Source organism: Numenius arquata, chromosome 1 (genome assembly GCF_964106895.1).
Source record: "Numenius arquata chromosome 1, bNumArq3.hap1.1, whole genome shotgun sequence".
In the NCBI taxonomy this organism is placed as follows: Eukaryota; Metazoa; Chordata; class Aves; order Charadriiformes; family Scolopacidae; genus Numenius; species Numenius arquata.
The window spans coordinates 138,815,326-138,839,256 of record NC_133576.1 but is presented as its reverse complement, the minus strand read 5'-3'; the positions used below and the strand labels follow the sequence as shown (position 1 = coordinate 138,839,256).

The following is a 23,931-nucleotide window of genomic DNA, read 5'->3' as shown; positions in this document are numbered from 1 at the left end:
GTGAGGATAATTTTGGAGCATTTGGAAACCATTTGTTGAATGAATGCAGTTTAAAATTGGTCCTCGCTGCTGTGGCATTGCTCCTGTGTTGAAAAAGGGAAAAAAAATCAGAGTTTCAGCTGCAGTAGAGTTGCTCCAGCTGAAGGTGGTTATTGCTTTGTGCCTGGTAATAGATAAACCACTTGCAACAAAGCAGGCTGAAAAATCATGACACAAGCAAGTGAAAAATAACTTTTCAGTGACATTAACATCTTCCAACTCAATCGAGCAGTCTTTAATCATCTTTGGTACTTGGGCTGAGATAATAAAATGGCAGCTTTGGGAAGAAATCTTGGCAAACTTAAATCAGATGGAGGGAGATGGTTTGTTGAGAAATCTAATAGCTGTCAAAGCAAAGTTGATTCTCTGTGGTAGATTGAGTGTGTGTTAAGTGTTCAGTTATATTGCTCAAAGAATGCTTTTTGCCATGAACTTATCTTGAACTGTGTTTTTACGTCCCACATTCTTGAGGATAGTTAGCTAGAATCCTGGCTTATTTTATTCTTGATCACCAAAACGATGCTTCGTTGGGTCAGCAAATATTATTGTGCATAAATTAAGAATGAGATCAGGTGTTCTTTAATAAATTTAGATACTGTTAACACTATTTCTGGGAAACTAGAAGCTTTTACATGCTCCTGGCTGGTCTGAGAAAGCAGATTTTGTTTACTGCAGTAGATGAGACCCCTGACCCCAGACGTCCACAGCTGACAAATGTTGCTGTGAAGACACGCTAGTCTTCGTTTACTCCCATTGGAATACTATACTCCTGGTGAGATTATTTTTCAAAACATTACTTCATTTTTCAATAAGCAGGGACTTGACCTGTAGAAAGTGTCCTCTAGTTAAAAACGATCCTTCGGTGGCAGGGAGATTTAAAGCTTTGATAGCGAGGTTGTCCCTACAGATAGTCCTCGCATTGCGATATCAATCACGCCACGTGTGTAGCGAGCCTTGAATTCAAGCTGAAAGATGTCACGGAAATGCCCGATCTACAGAAAGCCATCAGCATCGCTCAGGTTGGGGCCTGACCTGCTGGAGAGCAGCTCTGAGGAAAAAGACCTAGGAGTCCTGGTGGACAACAGGATGACCATGAGCCAGCAATGTGCCCTTGTGGCCAAGAAAGCCAATGGCATCCTGGGGGACATCAGGAAGAGTGTGACCAGCAGGTCGAGGGAGGTCACCCTGCCCCTCTGCTCTGCCCTGGTGAGTACTGTGGAGCACTGTGTCCAGTTCTGGGCTCCCCAGCTCCAGAAGGACAGGGAACTGCTGGAGAGGGTACAGCAGAGGGCTGCAAAGATGATGAGGGGCCTGAAGCATCTCCCCTACGAGGAGAGGCTGAGGGACTTGGGTCTTTTTAGTCTGGAGAAGAGAAGACTGAGGGGGGATCTGATCAATGCTTATAAATACTTAAAGGGTGGGTGTCAGGAGGATGGGGCCAGTCTTTTTTCAGTGGTGCCCAGTGACAGAACAAGAGGTAACAGGCACAAACTTGAACATAAGAAGTTCCACCTAAACATGAGGAGGAACTTCTTTCCTGTGAGGGTGGCAGAGCCCTGGAAGAGGCTGCCCAGAGAAGTGGTGGGGTCTCCTTCTCTGGAGACATTCAAACCTGCCTGGACATGTTCCTGTGCAACCTGCTCTGGGTGGACCTGCTTTGGCAGGGGGGTTGGACTAGATGATCTCCAGAGGTCCCTTCCAACCTCATATCATTCTGTGATTCTGTTATTGCTGGCTGTGGCTGGGAGGTGTTTGAAAGCGTTATTTGCTGAACTAGTAGAACGATACCCTCTTGCCTTATCGAGAACTGCCTGACTTTCGTAATCGGGGTCTCTGCTTTCTCTTCCTCTCTACAGCCTGTACATATTGAAGCTATTGTACATTCTCCAAAAGCTAAGGTCACAGCAGTTACACTCCTTAATAGAAAGATGGCAGCGCTTCTGCTTTCGATTATCTTCGTGTTGAGCTATTCTGATAGGCATTTTGAAAATATGCTCCATAAAGTTAAACTGCCAATATGTTTTCCTTTCCCAGTAAACTAATTATCTCTGTATTGTGTAAAGCTTGAATGGGGATATGCTTTTCTTCCCTTGGCAGTCTGTATTTTTGTCATCAAGTTTGTTTTACAAGTATAGCTTTTTCTCTCAAGTAGAAACTAAAAAACCATATAGTAATCAAATCTGAATTCAGTCGTGATTTGTGATTCATATTCATGTCTTAATCTCATCTCTAACAAAGCAAAGTGCATACTTGTAATCCTTTTTTTTTCTGCTTTTTCATTTGATTTCAGTATTGCTCACCAGGTGGGGATCTTATTTTTTCGTTTAGAACTTTTTCCAATCATGCTGACTGTTGGTAGGCTAGTAGTCACACTAAGGTCAGTTTGTGGCCTCCACCATCAACTGGTAGCTTGATCTGTAAAGGACCCAAAGTGCTCTGTTGTGCATCTCTAGAGTTGAGAAATCTGGTGGTGAAGGCAGTTTCATACTATCACACTTTAATTGTGTTACTTTCGAAAAGAATTCAGCTCCATGAGTCTGCTATTAAGATCTGTGCCAGTCTCTGCTCTGAAGTTGATACAACTATGGTCCAGCTTATCTGAGAAGGAAACGGGTTTTGAAGCTGTGCAGCCAAAGTTTCTTGAGCCTTGGGTCTTCTGGTGAAGTGCTTAAGAGGTTGAAAGTGCTGGGTATTTTGATGTCATAGAATCATAGAATTGTCGAGGTTGGAAGGGATCTTTTAGATCATCGAGTCCAACCATCAACCCAGCACTGCCAAGGGCACCACTAAACCATGTCCCTCAGCACCACGTCTGCCTGGCTTTTAAATACTTCCAAGGATTGTGACTCCACCACTTCTCTGGGCAGGCTGTTCCAAAGCTTGATAACCCTTTCGGGTAAGAAATTTTTCCTAATATCCATCCTAAACCTCCCCTGGTGCAACTTGAGACCATTTACTTTTGTCCTGTCATGAGTTCCTTGGGAGAAGAGACCGACCCCCCCTGGCTACACCCTCCTTTCAGGGAGTTGGAGAGAGCGAGAAGGTCTCCCCTCAGCCTCCTTTTCTCCAGGCTGAACACCCCCAGCTCCCTCAGCTGCTCTTTAGCAGCCTACTTTTCCCAGTGCTTGATTCAAAGTGTCCCAGGGAATAGTCATTTGAAGTCACCTGTCTGGACAATGGTCGTCCTTCTCACTTAAAAGGCTTTCAAGGTTTCTGATTGAGAGAAGTCCTAGCACTTTTCAACAGCTGAGCTTTCTCCTCTGGATCCAACATTCCTTTACAGTGAGCAAACAGGATGTGGTTCAGTTGGAGGGAAAATGCTAGCTCCTTCCTCCCCTGCCTGCCCCTCTTGCAGCCCCCCAAAAGGGGCTGACATTGAAATATATCAAACTTCAGTAAATATTTAAACCTTGGTCTTGTACACTCCTCATACTTCAGTTGTATCAAGCAAGAACTTGTGACTTTTTCAGGTTTTTATCTTATCTGGGTTGGGCTGTTTAGTTCTATCCTCATACTGTGTCCTATCCATGGGCTTAAGCTTGAAATTCATCATTTTCTAAACTGCCCTATTTTTTGGTCATGCTGTGTGAGGCACAGTCGTTCCCTAGATCTGATGGATGACTCTCCACTATCACAACAGTGACCGTTACAGTCACAGAAATTACATCGGTTCTTTATCTGTATAATAGTGAATAATTGGGTTTCGGCTGCGTTCTGCCAAGTCTGCTCTACTGTCATCTCCCCGCAACCATTCTTCTTGCTCTCCTTGGAAATAAGAAGGGAAGGAAAAAGCCACGTCAAGTTTATTCTGACAAATTCGGTGGGTGCAGTTGGGCAGGAAGCAAAAGTACAGCAAATATGGTAATGTGAAAAATATAGAATCATAGAATGATTTGGGTTGGAAGGGACCTTAAAGATCATCTCATCCAACCCCCCTGCCAAGGGCAGGGCCACCTCCCCCTAGACCAGGTTGCTCAAAGCCCCGTCCAACCTGGCCTTGAACACCTCCAGGGATATAGTGGTATCAGCTTCATTTAGTCATTGGACTAAGTTTCTGATCTCCAGTTGAATAATGGATAATTAAGTGTTCTTAAAACATAAATGTCCTCACGGTTAATTTAGCGTGCAAAGCTACAAATATTAGGGGTCCTTGAACTTTTGCATCGCTTTGAAAATTAAGATTATCTAACACAATTCCAAACTAGATTTGGAATTTTCCTTAGATGTGCTAAATGGGATGTAATACGCTATTTAAATTGTGACACACTTCCAGCCTGTGGAAAACAGTTAGATGTCATGCGTAAAAAAAAAAAAAAAAAAAAAAAAAAAAAAAAAAAAAAATCATTATTTTACTGACTTCTTCCCTAAAGAGCTTTCTGAAGGAGAGATTAAACTTTGAGACTTTAATATAATTTGGGATATGGCAGAATGCTGAACAGGAGAGAGAATAAAAGATCTAAAACATATGGTGTAAGACCAAAGTAGAAGCAGGTGAAAGCAGTTAAAAATGAAGCAATTTCTTAAGCTTTAAAAATAGTTTGTATTAAAGACAGGCGGTTATAGACAATAAAAATTGGCCACCAATATATTGGTACATATGTGACTTTTCTGGATACAGAGGAGTTCATAAATCACAGAACACAACAGTAAATGTATTTGGACTTGAATTCGTAAGAGATACTTGAGGTCTGAAATAAATGTAGGGAATAAGGATTCTTTCAGCTTTTCCTAACAGAGACCATCTGACTGAACCAAGAGTCCCACGGTGACTTACTGCGTGTTCACCAAACACCGAGGTTACTCTGTAAAACAGCGAGAGATTAACTGAGGATATAAAATTAAACGAGATCTCGATGGTTGATATGTCCTTGTCTAAGGTCAGCTGGAAAAGGTAGGACAGCGAAGAGGAGTTTCTTCCTGGTTAGAGTAGAATAAGTAGGACACTTTATTTATGTTAGAAGGGTGGTCCTGATGCTTAAAATGCTGAAATTAGGCTGATTGCATTTTTAGCTTTAAAGCAGACCTCTGGTTTTCCAGAATCAGTATCTGTGGGCAACATAAGCAGTCTTTAAAGACCTTTTTTTCTGCAGTCAGTTTTCTAATTTTTAAATACATCATTATTAGTGATCAGGTTTGGTTGGAGACACTGTAGTAGCAAACTTCCTGGCCATGTTGTTGTAGCAAAACCAGTGCTTTAGTCCATATTTTCAAAAGTCAGTGAGATATGGCTTAAACCCCTTTCTTTTATTAAGAAGTAACTAATACTTTATAAGAAAAAGAACCCACGAAACCTGATTGATCCAAACTGTAGGCATCTTGTCTCAAACTGTAAACATGGAAAAGAAAAATCCTTGCAAGAGGCTTTTCTCTTGCAAGAATCTATGTCTGAAATTTCTCAGAGTTACTTTCAGCAGCACATGAGCATAGTCTCCTTCAGTATGCTTTGAACCATAAGAAATAAGGCTGAAATAAACACTGGAAAGTAATTTCGACAGTCTTCCTACCCCAAGTAGGGATGAAGTTTATTTAGAGGGAGGTGTTACCACATCTGAGGGTGGTTTGAAATTGCCTTAGAAACATTACATCATAGAATCATAGAATGGTTAGAGTTGGAAGGGACCTTAGAGATCATTGAGTTCCAACCCCCCTGCCGTGGGCAGGGACACCTCCCACTAGAGCAGGTTGCTCAAAGCCCCATCCAGCCTGGCCTTAAACACTTCCAGGGATGGGGCAGCCACAACTTCCCTGGGCAACCTGTTCCAGTGCTTCACCACCCTCACAGGAAAGAATTTCCTCCTAATATCTCATCTAAATCTCCCCTCTTCCAATTTAAAACCATTACCCCTTGTCCTGTCACTACATCTCCTGACAAAGAGTCCCTCTCCGGCTCTCCTGGAGGCTCCCTTCAGATATTGGTAGGCTGCTATGAGGTGTCCCCGGAGCCTTCTCTTCTCCAGGCTGAACAACCCCAGCTGTCTCAGCCTGTCTTCATAGGGGAGGTGCTCCATCAGTGTTAAACCAAAGCAGATTTCAATTCTCAGTTCAAGATGTAGTCTTGAGTACGTCTAAAACCATTTTGGTCTGGGAGCAGCACAGGATGCGCAGAAAGGAGTTCCAACGACCACCTTTGCTCACCGTGCCTGTCCAGGGGCCTGAAGACATTTCTGCTGAAAGTAGACTCTGTGACTCCAGGACGTCCAAAAGCTGCTGTGTGCCCCACGACACCACCAGTCAAGTAGATTTGTTCTACTTGACTAAATACCATGTTAGAGAAAAAATCTCACTAAAGACTAACTCCAAAGTTAGAGCTCCCTAAGAGTCATGTTGAAGGTGTAGTTGGGTGCCTGTAATTTTCACATCCATCAAAATGGTGTTTCTTATGCCAATGTTCAAACTGACTTTGTGTTTTAAAACTTAGCATTTGTGAAGTGTTGCAAGATCGTTGAAGAGCTTACAGCTTAATTCCGTGGTTGATGGCAAGGTGCTGGTTATGTAGTTTCAGCTTGGAGAAGAGGTAGACCTTGAGCCCTGTTTTTTTTTTTTTTCTTAAAAGGCTGATTTGGGGTTACTTTTCCCCGTCAGAGTAACTGTGAACAAAGCGCATAACCTTTGCCTCGCTTTTTCCTTTTCACAACTCTTTTGGGAGGGTCGGTACTCTAGAAACTTTCACATAGAATCTACAGTGTAAAATAACACCAATGTTGACACTTCACTTAACCACTCCTTTTAGCTGGGATTTCTTCCTTTTCCACCCCTGTTTGCCCGGGCAGTTTACGAGGAAATTAGAGAGTCTTCCTTTTAGGCTTGCGCTAATCTGTATTCACTTGAGTGCACGCTTTGATTTGTTGGTCTCACTTGAGTTTCTTACAAGTAGATATATTTGATTGTGTCGGTCAGCTGTACTTGGCCTGTTTGTACTTGTTCGTTTCCTCGTTGCTTAACAGCAAAACCTCCTTGGGTGTAAACAGGCTGAAACGAAGTTGCCCAAAGTACTCCAAAACCCCAACAATTCCTCCTCCTTAGAACTGCTCAGTGATTAAGGCCATCCAGTTGTGTTAAACACGAGATTGAAAGGCTGAGGGATTTGGGTCTTTTTAGTCTGGTGAAGAGAAGACTGAGGGGGGGATCTGATCAACACCTATAAATACTTAAAGGGTGGGTGTCAGGAGGATGGGGCCAGACTCTTTTTTCAGTGGTGCCCAGTGACAGGACAAGAGGAAATGGGCACAAACTTGAACATAAGAAGCTGCACGTAAACATGAGGAGGAACTTCTTTCCTGTGAGGGTGGCAGAGCCCTGGAAGAGGCTGCCCAGAGAGGTGGTGGGATCTCCTTCTCTGGAGACATTCAAACCCCACCTGGACACGTTCCTGTGCAACCTGCTCTGGGTGGCCCTGCTTTGGCAGGGGGTTGGACTGGATGATCTCTAGAGATCCCTTCCAACTCCGTATCATTCTGTGATTCTGTGATTTCAGTGCTAAGAATAGTATCTGATTTGAACATTAGGTGCTTTCGATGGAAGAGGAGAGTTTCTTGACTAACTGTTAATAACGTTCTCCCTCCCAACTTCCAGGCCAGTTTTTCTTGGATCATGTTTAAGCTGAAGAGTTCTTGATCCAGGAGCTGACGTCTGATTAGGAAGCTTGGCAGTAATTAATAGGGGATAAATTGAAATAAAGTGTTTGATATCGACTTGTTTGAATTAAGTTTGTAGGTAGAGAGGAGGTCCTTATTCTTGAGAGAGATGGAAGAGAAGTGAAGTAGGGGTAGATGAGTTGAGTTGCCATCTCTGCTAAAATGAAATTATTCAGAGATGATTAGAAGTGCCTTGTTAACCGCTTCTGTGATTTCTTAAATTATTTTTTTCACTGTCGTCTATGAGAAATAGCAGTCAAAAAACCACCTCTGGTAAGCCTGAGAAAACCTGGGTCTTGAAAGTATTTGTGATAGTATAAGCCTCATGTGTGCTTTGGGGCTGTGAGCGTGATGCTCTAGTGATGTTCTAGTTCACGATGGAAGAAACTGTTCTGTCCTTGTGGTATCACAAGTAGAAGAATACAACTTTTGTCCAAAGCAACGTGCCATGAAAGGGGAGGTGAGTTGTGTGTCTAAAAATGTAATTCACGGGTATGTTTTATGATTTCTCATGGATTTACCTCTGTTCCTGCAGTGTGGTAGAGCTGGGTAACGCTGGTCATCTGACTTGTATCCCAGTGAGTCCTGTAAAACGGAACCCATGACTCGAAGAAATTAATAGAAACTTTGCATTTGTCACAGTCCTTCAGGATTAAATAAGCAAAACCCAAAACTTCCAAAAGAAATGAAAGGTTTTAAGATTGAGAACCCTTTTTATGTTACCTCAGATCTTAAAGGAGCGTATTGACCATTTTATTAAAATCAGCCTGATGTGCAGTTTGGATCGCTTTTATTCGGTGTTCTCCATCTCCTGAATTCAGAGTGGGTCTTGTTTAATTTGTTATTCCCTCTGTGGCTGCTAAGCCTCATCCTTTTCCCCAGCAGAGGCTCTTAACCATTGCTGACATCTCACTTGTCTTGAAAGAAACAAGAATAACCTTGAGTGTAGTGGAAATGTGACGTGTAGAAACAACTCCGAATGGGGTTAACCTATTTTAAATGTGCTGCTTTTTTTTTTTTTTCATGCATCAAGTTAATGTTCTCTGAATTAAGATCTTCTTTATTGAGTCCCTGTTAAAATTATTGCTGCTATATGCCAGTGTGCTCTTTTTATATAGAAGTAGAACAGCTATCGTAAACTCAGGGTGTAGCAGGACTGTGTTTTGAGAAGCTGTTATGGTTTGAGAAACCCATAACAATTTGTTGGAGTTTAGACAATTATTCTATCACCCAGTGACCCCTCTTCACCCAGGAAGGGAAATCAGGGGGAAAAAAAGGAAACACGAGGGTTGAATTATAAATAGATTTAATAGGATAAGGCCAAATAATTAACAATAATACTTAAGAACCAGTAGTGATCCCGATACTAATATAAGGTATACAAGGACTCAGTCCATATATACTCAGTCCATTCTGTCACAGGAAGCCGTGCACTCCCAGCAGGAGACAGTAAATGTGGGACACTGTGAGCACTGCAGCTTCAGGATGAAGGGAAGGGCTCAGGGGTCCAGCACTGGGGCAAGAGTTCTCAGTATGACAGCCATCAAGGGAGAGAGAGAGAGAAACTATGCAGCAAGCTTTCTAATTAATATTAAATGTGATGTTCATGGTATGAAATAATCCTGTTGGCAGCTTGGGTCAGGTGCCCGGGGCTCGCTCTCCTTGTCTGTGCACCAGGCAAGGCTTGAAAACAGTGAGACCTTGAATCCCACATAGCCTAGCTGGCTATAAAGTAAATATTTTCACAAATTCAGACACCAGAGTCTTCTAAAAGTGCAGTTTTCCCAAGCATTAGAGAAGAAATCAGTCTTGTGTAGCTCAAACCAGGACAGAAGTCTATGCACTATTGAGAAGTAATATTCCATAGTCGTAAGATAAATATCAACGTATTTTTGCAAGGGTGCCCTTTGAACTTCACAGAGCAGAAGCTCATTTTTTTCCTAATCATTACCTGCTGGCGTGGAGGTGTGTGGTTTCCTTACGGTGTGGAATTCTACAGCTCTGAGACCAGAGCTCAACTCCTGAGTCTAATCAGAACAAGTTCCCAATGATTTGGTGACTTCTCTCAGATGATTTCTTGGGGAGGGACTCTTGATCAGGGAGTGTAGTGGAAGGATGAGGGGTAATGGCTTTAGAGTGAAAGAGGGGAGAGTTAGATGAGATACTGGGAAGAAGTTCTTTGCTGTGAGGGTGATGAGACCCTGGCCCAGGTTGCCCAGAGAAGCTGTGGATGCCCCATCCCTGGAGGTGTTCAAGGCCAGGCTGGATGGGTCTTTGAGCAACCTGGTCTGGTGGGAGGTGTCCCTGCCCATGGCAGGGGGGTGGGACTGGGTGATCTTTGAGGTCCCTTCCAACCTGAACCATTCTATGGTTCTTCTGGTGATTACACAACAGACACCTGTGGCTTGGCTTTTTATTTCTTTCCACTAAACACATCACACTTATTTCTTTGAATTTATCATCTTAGACAATAACACAGAATCTGTGTTATGCTTTGAAGGAGCTTAATGATTTATTTTATTTGTTCAAGCATAGTAAGAATGGAAACAAGGAAAGTATATGCTGGAGCAGAATGGGCACGTGAATGCCTTTTTTCATTTTATTGAGCGCTCCGTGATTATAAAAATACTAAAATAGTAGTTTTCAGATGTATTTTTTGAGCAAGTATAACTAAAACCTTACCAAGCAGACGTAACTTTTTGCAGCGTGCCAGAGTGAGAGATTTCGCTTACAGTTGTGCTTTTCTAAGGAGCAGGCAAGAAGAATTTCACAGAGGGAGCCAGCAGTTAAAGTTGCCTTCAATTATACTCAATGAAGGGCTGTGTAAAATGTCATGGTTCCTCTTCTTTGAGTTTATTGCTTGTGACTGGGCTTAATGGGCAAAGCGAGATAACGCACAAAGAGAGAGACATAAAAGTTGGTCACATTTTTCTCCGAGTCATAAATGTGCATACGCAAAGACATCCACTGACATTGGGAGGTGTCCCTGCCCATGGCAGGGGGGTTGGAACTCGATGATCTTTAAGGCCCCTTCCAATTCTAACCATTCTATGATTCTATGATTTTATTATGAATGCTGCCACGGGGTTGTGTGTAGTTTAGAGCCTTTCAATATCACAGAATGATACGGGGTTGGAAGGGACATCTGGAGATCATTTAGTCCAACCCCCAGCTGAAGCAGGTCCACCCAGAGCAGGTTGCACAGGAATGTGTCCAGGTGGGTTTTGAATGTCTCCAGAGAAGGAGACTCCACCACCTCTCTGGGCAGCCTGTTCCAGGGCTCTGCCACCCTCACAGGAAAGAAGTTCCTCCTCATGTTTAGGTGGAACTTCTTATATTCAAGTTTGTGCTCATTTCCTCTTGTCCTGTCACTGGGCACCACTGAAGAAAGACTCGCCCCATGCTCTTGACACCCACCCTTTAAGTATTTATAGGTGTTGATCAGATCCCCCCTCAGTCTTCTCTTCTCCAGACTAAAAAGACCCAAGTCCCTCAGCCTCTCCTCGTAAGGGAGATGCTCCAGGCCCCTCATCATCTTTGCAGCCCTCTGCTGTACCGTCTCCAGCAGTTCCCTGTCCTTCTGGAACTGGGGAGCCCAGAATTGGACACAGCATTCCAGATGGGGCCTCACCAGGGCAGAGTAGAGGGGCAGGGTGACCTCGCTCGACCTGCTGGTCACACTCTTCCTGATGTCCCCCAGGATGCCATTGGCTTTCTTGGCCACAAGGGCACGTTGTTGGCTCATGGTCATCCTGTTGTCCACCAGGACTCCTAGGTCTTTTTCCTCAGAGCTGCTCTCCAGCAGGTCACCCCCAACCTGTACTGGTGCAGGGGGTTATGTCTCCTCAGGTGCAGCACTCTACATTTGCCTTTGTTGAAGTTCATCAGGTTATTAATGAGTAGTTTAATTAGTGGAAGTCAGAGCACAGAAATGTGAATATTAGCAAAGCAGCAGGACCAACGTGATAAACAGAAAAGCTTTATCTTTACCACTTGAAAAAAAGTATGCATGGGAGATGGTAACGAGCGCCGTAAAACAGGTTTTTATGCTCTTTTCTGTATTGTATGTATCGAAGAGCTCTGTGTCTAATAATAGAATACATGGTTCCCATTACTCGTGACTTCATGAAATACTATCTTCTAGTGAAACGCGGCTTTTATTGTCAGGCTTGAGTTAGTTTTATACTGTTAATTGTAAAGGGTATCCTTTAAATCTAAATTCCGCTCCATTCGGGTAGCCTAATTGCAGATATTGAAATGAATTCCTTTTGATTTGTATTTTACACTTAGGATAATGCTTCGTGGAATTTTTGTTGTGTGTGTTCGTTTTGAAAGGTTTTCTTTTCTTAGACGGGGAACTAGTTGGATTTATAGATCTATTAAGCAAGGTGAGCTAGATATATACTATTCTCGGTGATTTTTATATTCCTCAACTTAAAGTGACCCGGTGAGTTTGAAAGTGGCATAAAACTCGAAGCTGACGTCTTAATATTTGAGCTGCTGTGAGCGTGACCTGTTAACCTTTGGCTTTAATGGCTCTATATAATTCTCCTTAAAAGTTGCAAATGTACTTTACCGCCGGGCTGATTGATGATAAAATCCACTTTGCGTAATCGCCCCTCTAGAACGGGTGTTGTTTCTGGGAGATACTGATCTCCTCTATTTGTTATCTTATATTTGAGGGAGACTTTGGTTTCTGATGTAATGGTGGGGTTTTGTGCAGATGATTTGCTCAGCGTCTTGACGAGGGGCTACGGAACATACGGTCCTTGAAAAACGCAACAGCTCCTTTCATGGTGTGGTTCTCATAAACATAAATTTGAGCTTGTCCTGAGATTATGGCGTTGACCGTGGTGACCTGGTGGCGAGGAAGAGTCAAAAGAACAAACCTAAGAAATGCAGAGTACAAATATTAAATCTGTTTATGGGAACTGCTTGACTTAAGCAAAGATTCCTAGAATATATACATAAAATTATACTTTTTAATGTAGACTCTCAGTTTCAATACTTTAGGGATTAAATTTTTAGTTCTCTGATCCCACACAGCAGTTAAGAGAAAAATAAGCCGTGCTACTTTCTTATAAGCTATTTGCTACATGTGGGTATTTAAAACTGTTAAAAGTGCTTTATTAAATAGGAGAAATAAACAGTAGGAATATAATATTTGTGAGGACTGTAGTGACCTATGATCATGGAATCACGGAATTGTCAGAGTTGGAAGGGACCTCTAGAGATCATCTAGTCCAACTCCCCTGCCAAAGCAGGGTTGCCCAGAGCACATCACTCAGGACTGCATCCAGTCGGGTCTGGAAGATCTCCAGAGAAGGGACTCCACGACCTCCCTGGGCAGCCTGTTCCAGGGCTCTGGCACCCTCACCGGAAAAAAGTTTTTCCTCATATTTGAATGGAACTTCCTATGTTCCAGCTTGTGCCCGTTGCCCCTCATCCTATCACTGGGAACCACTGAAAAGAGTCCAGCTCCATCCTCCTTCAACCCACCCTTTAGATACTTATAAGCATTGATAAGGTCTCCCCTCAGCCTTCTCTTCTCCAGGCTAAAGAGCCCCAGCTCTCTCAGCCTTTCCTCATCAGGGAGATGCTCCAATCCCTTAATCATCTTAGTTGCCCTACATTGGACTCTCTCCAGTAGTTCCCTGTGTCTCTTGAACTGGGGAGCCCAGAACTGGATGCAGTATTCCAGTTGTGGCCTCATCAGTGCAGAGCAGAGGGGGAGAATGACCTCCCTCGACCTCCTGGCCACACTCTTCCCTAGGCAGCCCAGGATCCCATTGGCCCTCTTGGCAACAAGGGCACATTGCTGGCTCGTGGAAAGTTTGCTATCCACCAGGGCCCCCAGATCCTTCTCCTCAGAAGTGCTTGCCAGCAGGTCCACCCCTAAACTATATTGGTGTCTGGCACATGTGCTTTAACTGACCTGAGCCTTTGGTGTGAAGCTTGTTGAAAGGAGTCGAATCACTTGTATTCTCTAAGTCATCTTCTGCGTGCGAAGAGATTTGTGCTCTTTCAATCACAAAATACCAATCAAAAGAGAACACCTTTCTTAAAAGATTATTTCTATTTGGCAAGAACTAACCAAACGGGAATGGCTGAACACAAAGGGGTACGGTAGGATCTGGTGTTACACTGCCCGCTTCTTAAAACACACTTCGCCGAGTGAGGGGGATATTGCAGCACTGGGAGAGTCATAAAACATTTACAAACTTTCAAAAACCCCAAATACTTTTAGAAAATGTAATTAATTAACTGAATTTTGACATCAGTTTTTAAAAGGCTGGTTGACTGGAGTTGCAGAGGGTTTCCGAGTACATCACATCCTGTAGAGGGGTTTCTGGGGAGACGTTAGCAAGGGAGGCTTTTTAAATCTTTACCTTCTCAGAAAAGGTACCTGTGGCTTTTTAAAATTTACTTAAGCATCTGAATAACTTCACCTTAAATACTTTTTTTTTTTTTTCTTTCTTTCCAATCAGATTTCCTTTATACCCAAAAGGAGGGGAGAAGCTGCAGTTTGAATATGGAGTATATCTTCTCAACAAAAATATAGCACAGGTTGGTACACTGAGATTTTTTTTTTTTTATTGAATACCTAGAATCTGCTTAGTCTCAGCGTGGCACGAGTGGGCATCTACTGCCTCGTGATGCTGCTCTCTGTGGCAAACATCTGTGAGATAGTGGAGATGTTCTTCAAACCATTGCCTGCACTTACCTTACTGCTTGGTGCTTGACATTTTCTCTGGTGGTGCTTGGAGAAGGACTTGCCTGTTAATAATGAATTATTTCCTTTTCAAAGAAATACTATGAGTCTATACACCCTGTTTTGAAAATTGTAAATGTTTTCTGTTTGTTTTTTTTTTTTTATTCTGTTATACTTGAAGATCCATTCGTGTCATTCTCATTACTGCTTTAATTTTTCTGTAGTATTACTTTAAGTGGTATTGTACTCCTATACTTAGGATAAGAAAAGGCAACAAGCTGGAAAACCTTAAGTCTTGTTAATGCATGACTTTATATTTTAAAAAAAAAGTCCTCTAATCCTTACTTGATTGCTCTTAGCGTATTTTAAAAATCATCCTTTACTTTGGCAAACGCATGAGAGTTTACAAACTTGTATTTGAGATGATACTAATACCTGCTGTGGACTCATTTGGTGTGGAATTCAGGAAATGTTCAAAAAGCTGATCTGAAAGCGACCTGGGGAGACCATTTAGGCTGTTGCTTAATCCTAGGGCAGGGTCAGCTGCTCTTACACCATCCCTGGTAGATATTTGTTTAACCCTCCCTGAAGGAAAAGCCTGTGATCTCAGTAGTCTCTTTCAGTTGTTGGCTGCCCTGGCCATTGAAGTATTTTCTAACATCTAATCCAAATCTGTCTTGCTTCTATTTAACCACATAATCACTTACAATAATCTGTTCATTTAATTTTCTTTCTATTTGTAAACTTTTATGCATTGAAAGACAATTTCTCCTCTCTCAAGTGTTATTTTGGGGGTCGTGTCTCAACTTCTGAGCATTCTTGTCTCCTGTTCTCCATCTGAATCCACATCTTTCTTGAAGAGCAGTGCCCAAAGCTGGATACACTGTGAAGTTTTTCCCTTCAAAAGAATTTGTAGGAGGGGAGAAATGCTTCACAGGTCTTGTCATTTTTGTTCAGTTCATTATATTCTGATAGGTTTGTACTTCTAAACATCCTAACACTGTGGATTTCATGCAACCTGTAGCCTCAGCTCTCTTCTGCACAGCAATAAAATCAGATCACTCATTTAATTCATCTTTTATGTGCTGTACTTTAGATGCCCCTTTTTCTTCCCAATCACGTCTCCTGATTTAGTGACAAAACTCTAGAAGATGGGGAACGGTGGGCTGAGAACTCAGTCTCAGCTTCGTGCTATCTGCATGTGAGCCTATTCTGTAGCCAGGTCACCTAATTAAAATATTGACTAGAACTGGGGTAAAGCCTAGACCCAGGTGGAGCCCTGCTTCACTAGCACTTCCATTTACAGCAGTGAACCATTGTTTAACTACACCCAAAGAGTCCTTACCAGCTCTGTATTCATTCATACTTCATCAATATCCCATTTACCCAGCACACTTGCGAGTGTATTACACCATCAAGTGCCAAGAGATTTATTTAAATTCCAAAAGAAATATGACATTTCAGTTTCTAACCTGTTTGTATGGCTTGAAATTAGAATGGTCTGACAGTTTTATTCTTGAAAATTCTGATCTTTTTTTGTGCTTGGTTTTCTAGTTGATTGGTTTGTTTTTCCAGTTCTCTCTTCTGCCACTTTTTCCCCATTCCCTACCCCAAATTGAAGTAAAGCTTCTGGGTCTTTTGGTGTTGTTTGTTTTTTAAGCTTGGATTGCATTTACCATTTTCCAGACTTCTGGTATCTTGCCCGTGCTTAGTGTATTTTGGAAGATAACCTCCAATGGCTCTGAAATTACTTAAAGGCTAAAATAGCTTAAGATGAAGTTAATCAAGCCCTGCTAATCTTGGAAATTCACTTAACCAAGCTGTTAATATAACTTAGACTGTGACTCTTTGTTGCTGGTATTAATAATGGCAGCCAGCTGTTCACACTTGACTTTCAGAGGGAAGACTAGTGAGAGAAAGGGATTAAATACTCTTTCCTTCAAATGCATTGGAAGCTTTCTCTCTCCATTACTATCAAATCAACGCTTTCCTTAATCTCTACTTCTGTAAATATATTAGTTCATTGTGTAACCTGGGAGTCGTGATGCTGCTCACTTTGCTTTTCAGCCTTTCATAGTTTTGCTCTTATTCTGGAGTTTCATAGAATGGTTTTGGTTGGATGGGACCCCAAAGATCATCCAGTTCCAACCCCCTGCCATGGGCAGGGACACCTCCCACTAGAGCAGGTTGCTCCAAGCCCCATCCATCCTGGCCTTGAACCCCTCCAGGGATGGGGCAGCCACAATTTCTCTGGGCAACGTGAGCCAGTGTCTCACCACCCTCACAGGAAAGAATTCGTCCCGAGATCTCATCTAAATCTCCCCTCTTTCAGTTTAAAACCCTTTCCCCTCTTCCTATGGTTCCCCTCCCTGACAAAGAGTCCCTCTCCATCTCTCCTGTAGGCCCCCTTTATGTACTGGAAGGCTGCTATAAGGTCTCCCCGGAGCCTTCTCTTCTCCAGGCTGGTTTGCCATTTAGTTGTTTGATGCAAGTGCTCTGGGCTTCTTTCTTGATTAAGAGTATGAACTCTCCATTGAGTCTTCCTAATTCTTGTCATCTGAGTTAGTTGTCACTTTTAGTATTTTTTTTATAAGAACTGTCACCACTTCACTTGTTTTCCTGTTTTTCTCTTTGACCTGTCATCTCTGAGTTGGAGTTACCACTGTTGGACCTACTGAAATATCTCATTCTGATTTTGTTCTTGTCCTATTTCTAAAGGACCATGAACAGTTGAACACATGGTCACTCATCCATGTTGCCTTCCAAGTCCTTGCAGTCGGTTTCTGAAATCACTGGCACGTGTTTAAACACATAAAAGTAAATTAAGATTTAAGTACATATTTGTATAAAGGAGTTTCCAAATTTGCATGGGGTCACTGGTGCTGGTACAAGCTTGAGTAGTCGATGGCCAAACTTTAAAGTGGTTTGTGCAACACCAGTGGTTCACATGTTAATGCTTGAGATTGTATGCTGTTGAATATGAAAGCATAATAAAATAATATCAGAATTTTGGGGGGGCTTCTACTACTTATTTAATCAGGAAAGTGTTACTGAAGTCCATATAAACTGTTGTAGTCACCTTTGTTTTGATGTCCTTGGTCAAATATTGCAGCTTTTTATAGTTCTGCCAAGGGGAAATTCCATTGTGAAAGCAGAACAGGTAGATAACGTGCAGAAATGCATCACAAAACTTCTGTACTCAGGGGCTGACTTGATCTAAAAATCTGAGATCGTTTGAATCCTTTGTGTGTTCCTTTGGAGGCTGGAACTGTTGTATTTAAGCAGCTTTCAGAAGATCTTGAGGCTGCTTTGAGAGAAGCTTCCAGATACGCTTAGTTCAGGTAAATGTGTGAGAATAATCAATTTTGAATGGAGAATGAGCAGCTGCTTCTTATCTCTAAATCATCAAAACATCTGAAGGCCCTTAAAAAGGCCCAAAGGTGTTGGCCTTAATTCAGAGAACCAATCCTGCAAATTATTCTGTTGTTAATTAACGGGGATTGGTTGCTTAATTCCCTTTGGCTGCTGTGGGAAGGTTGGAGGTGCCAAGGAGGAACAGTGCTGACTCTACTGGAGGGTTAAGAGAAGAGCTTGAGTCTCCATCACATTACTCAATTTTAAACTGAAAGAGGGGAGATTTAGATGAGATCTCAGGAAGAAATTATTTACTCAGAGTGGTGAGACACTGGAACAGGTTGCCCAGAGAAGTTGTGGCTGCCCCATCCCTGGAGGGGTTCAAGACCAGGCTGGATGGGACTTTGAGCAACCTGGTCTGGTGGGAGGTGTCCCTGCCCATGGCAAGGGGTTGGAACTCAATGATCTTTGAGGTCTTTTCCAACTCTAACCATTCTATGATTCTGTGATTCATGCAAGTCTTGATCGCTGTGGGTTAGAAACAAAGAGCCCAGAAAAACTTGTATCAACTTTAAAGAACTACTTGAAAGGATTGCCCATGGCAGGGGATTGGAATTAGATGATCTTTAAGGTCCCTTCAACCCGAACCATTCTATGATTCTATGATTTGTATGAGCTCCCCTGGTTTCGCAGATTTTTTTTTTTTTTTTTTTCCTTTCACAATCACCTGGAGTTCTGGCAACGAGGAGAAACGTGAGTGGGGTAAAAGTGAGACTGGGTTGATATTAAGTAAAATTACTGAAATAAAAGCTCTTCTAGAGATAAAGTGTTTCTGTTTTGTAAAACAGCAGGATAATAACAATGAAAACCACATCTTGCACTCGGGAGAATTCAGCTGGAATTAGAAGCAGCTCAGTGCTAGCTTGGTAGAGCATTTATTTGGAGAAACTTGCTTTGCTGTTACATTCCGAAGTCAAAACAATGTGTGTTAATTCCGAGAGTTGATAATAACTTCCATCTGTACGTGAGCACAAATTGTTTCAATCCCCATATTTTCTATTTGTAAAATCGAATCCCTCACGAACTTCACAGAGTAGCTTTTTTATGTTGGGTAATATTAGGTGAGATCATAAATTTCCAGTTAAGATTTCAGCTCTTTGACTCTAATGAACATACAGATGTGTTGGTTTTTTTCAAAGGGAAATTAGTGATTTATGTTTAATAATATCAACAACAAAAAATCACTGTCATTCCAGAGCGTTGTCAAAGGTGAAGCTGCTAAAAATGGGAGTGAATTGCTCAGTTCTCAAAACCATTAGGCACTGGGAGATCATTCAGTAGGTAACTGGCCCCACAAACTCTGCAGCTGCTGAGTTAACAGATGTGTGTTGGAGTATCTGAGGAAGATGAGGCTTTAGTAGGAGAAAGGAATGAACTCTTGCATTGGTTTCACAGTAGAGGAGTTGAGATTACACCCTTAAAACCTCCAGTTACAGTGACTGAATATTAGGACCTCACTGAAGGGTTGTGAGGTTTTTTTATGGGTGATAAGCAAACACCCAGCCTTGGCAAGGTGGCATCTCCTGGAGGGTTCTCATTGCTCTGAACGTAGAAGGCATGTGGCAACACAGCTCAGTGAGGGCATCGACATGGACCTTGTTACCCTGAGCTCTTACAAGTCCTCGAGCAATAGTCTCTGTGCTCCAGGGTTTTCCTCTCAGTTGTTTATTCTTTTTTAACCTTAGAGTGTGGGAGGGTGAGAGTGCAGTGGCCTTAAGTTTCCAGTCTCAGGCCCGTAGGAAAAAAGAAGCTTTATTGCTGCTTTACTGGCTGTTTTGCTGTCTTTCTCTTTCGTTCCCAGAGCCTTGATTGCTTGGGCCTGACTTCAGTGTAGGTTCTTCATTACATAAGAAGAGACAATCTTGTTTTAGTGACCGTCCTTCTTGAGGTTGAGTCCTTAGTGAGCATGCACTGTGTCATTACTCAGGAATCACAGAATGGTAGAGGTTGGAAGGGACCTCTGGAGATCATCTAGTCCAACCCCCCTGCCAAAGCAGGTCCACCTAGAGCAGGTTGCACAGGAACGTGTCCAGGTGGGTTTTGAATATATCCAGAGAAGGAGACTCCACCACCTCCCTGGGCAGCCTGTTCCAGGGCTCTGCCACCTTCACAGGAAGGAAGTTTTTCCTCATATTGAGATGGAATTTCCCATGTCCCAGTTTGTGCCTGTTGCCCCTTGGCCTGTCATGGTGCACCCCTGAGAAGAGTCTGGCCCCATCCTCTTGCCGCCCGCCCTTTAGATATTGATCAGCATTGATAAGGTCCCCTCTCAGTCTTCTCCAGTCTAAGTAGACCCAGGTCTCTCAGCCTTTCCTCAGCAGAGAGGTCTCCAGTCCCTTGATCATCTTCGTAGCCTCCGCTGGACTCTCTCCAGTAGTTTCCTGTCCTTCTGGAGCTGGGGAGTCCAGCACTGGACCCAGTACTCCAGATGTGGCCTCACCACGGCAGAGTAGAGGGGGAGGATGACCTCCTTCGACCTACTGGCCCAATGCCTGGTCCAAAGTTGGATACAAGGTGATATTACATGGTTTCTTTCCTGTATTGGTTGTTCTTTCTAATCCATGCATATATGATGTATAGCCATTGAAGAGAGCATCTTGTTCATGAAACTTCCAATTTGTTTAGGTATTCAAGAGGTTGTCTCTTGCATGATATTTGACAGGCACTATTCCATGTCCAGTTGCACGATTGCTTGTAGAGGAAATAATTGTCTTAAAGCTGTAGAGCGAGTTTCTTCTGGTCCCAGTCGGAAGGGGTTTTACTGCAGCTGTTTTCTTGCACGGGATAATCAACTTATTTGCAACTCGAGTATCGAATGATGATTTGGTATTTTGGACAGCCACCAAAAGGGGTGGAAGTTAATTTGTCTCTGGATCTTTGCATTTCTTATTCTGAGTCTCAGTCCAGCTTCTCCATAGAACCATAGGCCAGAACTATCATCACTGCAAGATGCTTTTGAGACTTGTTGCTTCTGTGACCTTGGTCACTGTCTCCATCTGCCTTTAGTGGCCGTGGCCTCGGAAATGGTGGTGCTCTGTTCTTCTCTAAACTACTGGCTCTTGAAAGGAGACTTGCAAAACCAGAATCAAATGGATTTGGACTGTTCTGTAGAATTCATTCCCTCGGGCCAAGCTCTGGAGCGATTGTGTCTAGTCTTACCCCAGTTCATCGCCGGTGTTTGTCAGGGAGGCTCTGCCACCACCTCTGTTGGTGGCAGTCGGAGCATCGCTTCCAGGTTTTGAGATATCATTTTGATTTGTTACACTACATGAGTTAAAGGGGTTTTTTTCCTGTTCAATCTTACTGTGTGCACATGATCGCCTCGCAAGGCGAAGCTTCTCTTCTGATCCAGCCTTGATTTGTTTTGTCAGACAACTATTGAGTGATGTTAGACCGATAATCCTGTTCACGTTGGCATGGTTTGCTCAGCCCTGCCCAAAGACTTGTTCTGCTTTCATCTGACAGTTGTTAGGAACAGACGAACTTTGCTATTTGACGTGGGGGGAGGGAAATCACTCAATCTTTTGTCAGCTCCCCCAAGGATGTTTGTTTTCACGTCAATGCAATACAGACCCAGGCAAATAACTTGTCTCCAGCCCTCCTTTCGTGTGTCCGGAGTCACTCTGTCCACATGGTGGCAGACAATATTTGCGTCCTTGTGTCCTGCTCTTGCTGAAACAGTGCTTTCTGGTTCAGTTGCTTGCTTAATGCACGAGGTAATTAACGTTCATAGAAACATAGAAGAGAAGCAAAATACTTCTTGATGTATTTTAGTTGTCATCAGACTGGGGCCCCACCTTGAGTACTGTGTCCAGTTTTGAGCCCCTTACCACAAAAAAGACATTGAGGGGCTGGAGCGTGTCCAGAGAAGGGCAACGGAGCTGGTGAGGGGTCTGGAGCACAAGTCTTATGAGGAGAGGCTGAGGGAGCTGGGATTGTTCAGTCTACAGAAGAGGAGACTGAGGGGAGACCTTCTCGCTCTCTCCAACTCCCTGAAAGGAGGGTGTAGCCAGGGGGGGTCGGTCTCTTCTCTCAAGGAACAGGCAATGGGACAAGAGGAAACGGCCTCAAGTTGTGCCAGGGGAGGTTCAGGTTGGATATTAGGAAGAATGTTTACCTCGAAAGGCTCATTAAGCCTTGGAATGGGCTGCCCAGGGAAGTGGTTGAGGCACCATCCCTGGAGGTATTTAAAAGATGGGTTGACATAGTGCTTAGTGACATGGTTTAGTGATGGTTTTTGGGGGGTTTTTTTTGGTTTGGTTTTTTTTTTATCAGACTTAGGTTGATGGGTGGACTTGATGATCTTAAAGGTCCCTTCCAACCTAGACAATTCTGTGATTCTATGATTCTATATGTTTTCTAATGGCTGCGTGGAACAAAAGTTGCATGCTTAGGTACTAGTGATATATGTAAGAAACTGAACTGAAATTCCGCTCTTAAACGTGAAATGAGGCAAGATGTCCAGTTCTTGGCTCTATTAGACTATCTAGCATGTGAGAAAATCAACTTTATAATAGCGACTATTAAACTTTTCCATGGGAAGTTGAACGGCAGAAATGTTAGGACTAGAAATTTGTTTTGGCAATAAACACTACGCGCAGAAGGGCCTTTAAGAGTTCTGTGGGTATCGGTGTGGATGCGGTGGTTATGACCCTTCGAGCATAGGATACTGTGACTTGCACACCACATCTTTTATGAGGCCCCTAAACTTAAGATCATAAAACGTACAGTTCAGAAAGAATGCACTGTCTGAATTTGGGGCCAATTTAACTGCGTAGGGAAAAGTGTTCTTGAAAGAGCACAGGTTGAAGCCAGAGCCGAGTCCTCATCTTGTAAAGTGCCAAGCATTCATTTTCATGTTAAGAGGAAAGGACTGCACCTGAAAAACCACAAAGTACCTTCTCCAGCTGCACAGAGCCAAAAGCTTTTAGGAGAAGTTTCATTCCTGAAAGTCTCCGAGGGCAGCAACGGGCTGATACCCAGCCAGATCATTTCGAATCGGGGAATTTACATATGTTTTTTTGCAAACTTGTTGGAAGGCTTTCTTTTTTTCCTTTCCTATCGCCCATGCCAAGATAAAATAGGTTGAAATGAGAGTGGATTAGCTGTAACAACAGCCACCCTTTCATTCACATCAAAGCCTGCCTGTCCTTGCCCGTAGGCAGTGGGTACGGATCGGCAAAGGCCAGCGTTAACATGCGGAAGAGCAGATCTTGGCTCTCCAACCTGCGCCCATCACTGCACCTTGAGCCCAGGCAGAGCTTCTGGAAAGGCTGAGACACCTGAGGCTGTTCAGCCTGGAGAAGAGCAGACTGAAAGGGGACCTCATCGATGCTGAGCAATATCTGAAGAGCAGGTGGCAAGAGAATGGGGCCAGACTCTTCTCAGGGGTGGCCGGTGACAGGACAAAGGGCAACGGGCACAAACTGGAACATGGGAAGTTCCATCTAAACATGAGGAGGAACTTCTTTCCTGTGAGGGTGGCAGAGCTCTGGAACAGGCTGCCCAGAGAGGTGGTGGAGTCTCCTTCTCTGGAGATAGTCAAAACCAACCTGGATGCGTTCCTGTCTAACCTGCTCTGGGTGGACCTGCTTTGACAGGGGGGTTGGACTAGATGATCTCCAGAGGTCCCTTCCAGCCTCTACCATTCTTTGATTCTTGCTCTGGTTGCAGAGGGTGCGGAGCAGACAAGGTGGGGCGAACGTGGTTGGGTGGAAAAGGAGAGGTGACACCATCGTCTGTGCCTGGAGTCGCTTCTCCGACATAATTTTGGTGACCACCCTATGCAAGGATGCTCTGTGTGTTAGATCACTTGTGTACTATGTAGCTGTCATCATCTCTGGGCGGTAACTCTTCAGGCCACTAAGTGTGTTTTTTATTAAAAAAAAAAAATACAAAAGAGGAGAGTATGTGTTTAAAATAGAACCAAAATTTAGTAATCAAAGGAAAATGGATTCCTGATATAGTTAAGCTGACATAAACGCAGGGGATTTGCCAAGTTAAACTGCTTCGTAGTATATATAAGAGCTGCATTTTGAAATGGAAAGAGATAGGGAGGTGGGCTCTCTTATCAAGCCGTGGCACACTGTGGTAGTGCAGGAAAAAGATGTAGTGTGTAATTTCTCCTAACGA

General features: G+C 43.2%; 1 protein-coding gene across 2 annotated transcripts in view; it reads left to right on the top strand.

The window, feature by feature from the left end:
• Positions 1–23,931, top strand: part of UVRAG (UV radiation resistance associated) — a 117,251-nt gene that overhangs the window by 65,445 nt on the left and 27,875 nt on the right. For both annotated transcript variants that reach the window (XM_074147284.1, XM_074147293.1), the window contains exon 13: positions 14,162–14,240. In XM_074147284.1, coding sequence (XP_074003385.1) covers positions 14,162–14,240 — 79 coding nt within the window. The remainder of the gene's footprint in view (positions 1–14,161; positions 14,241–23,931) is intronic.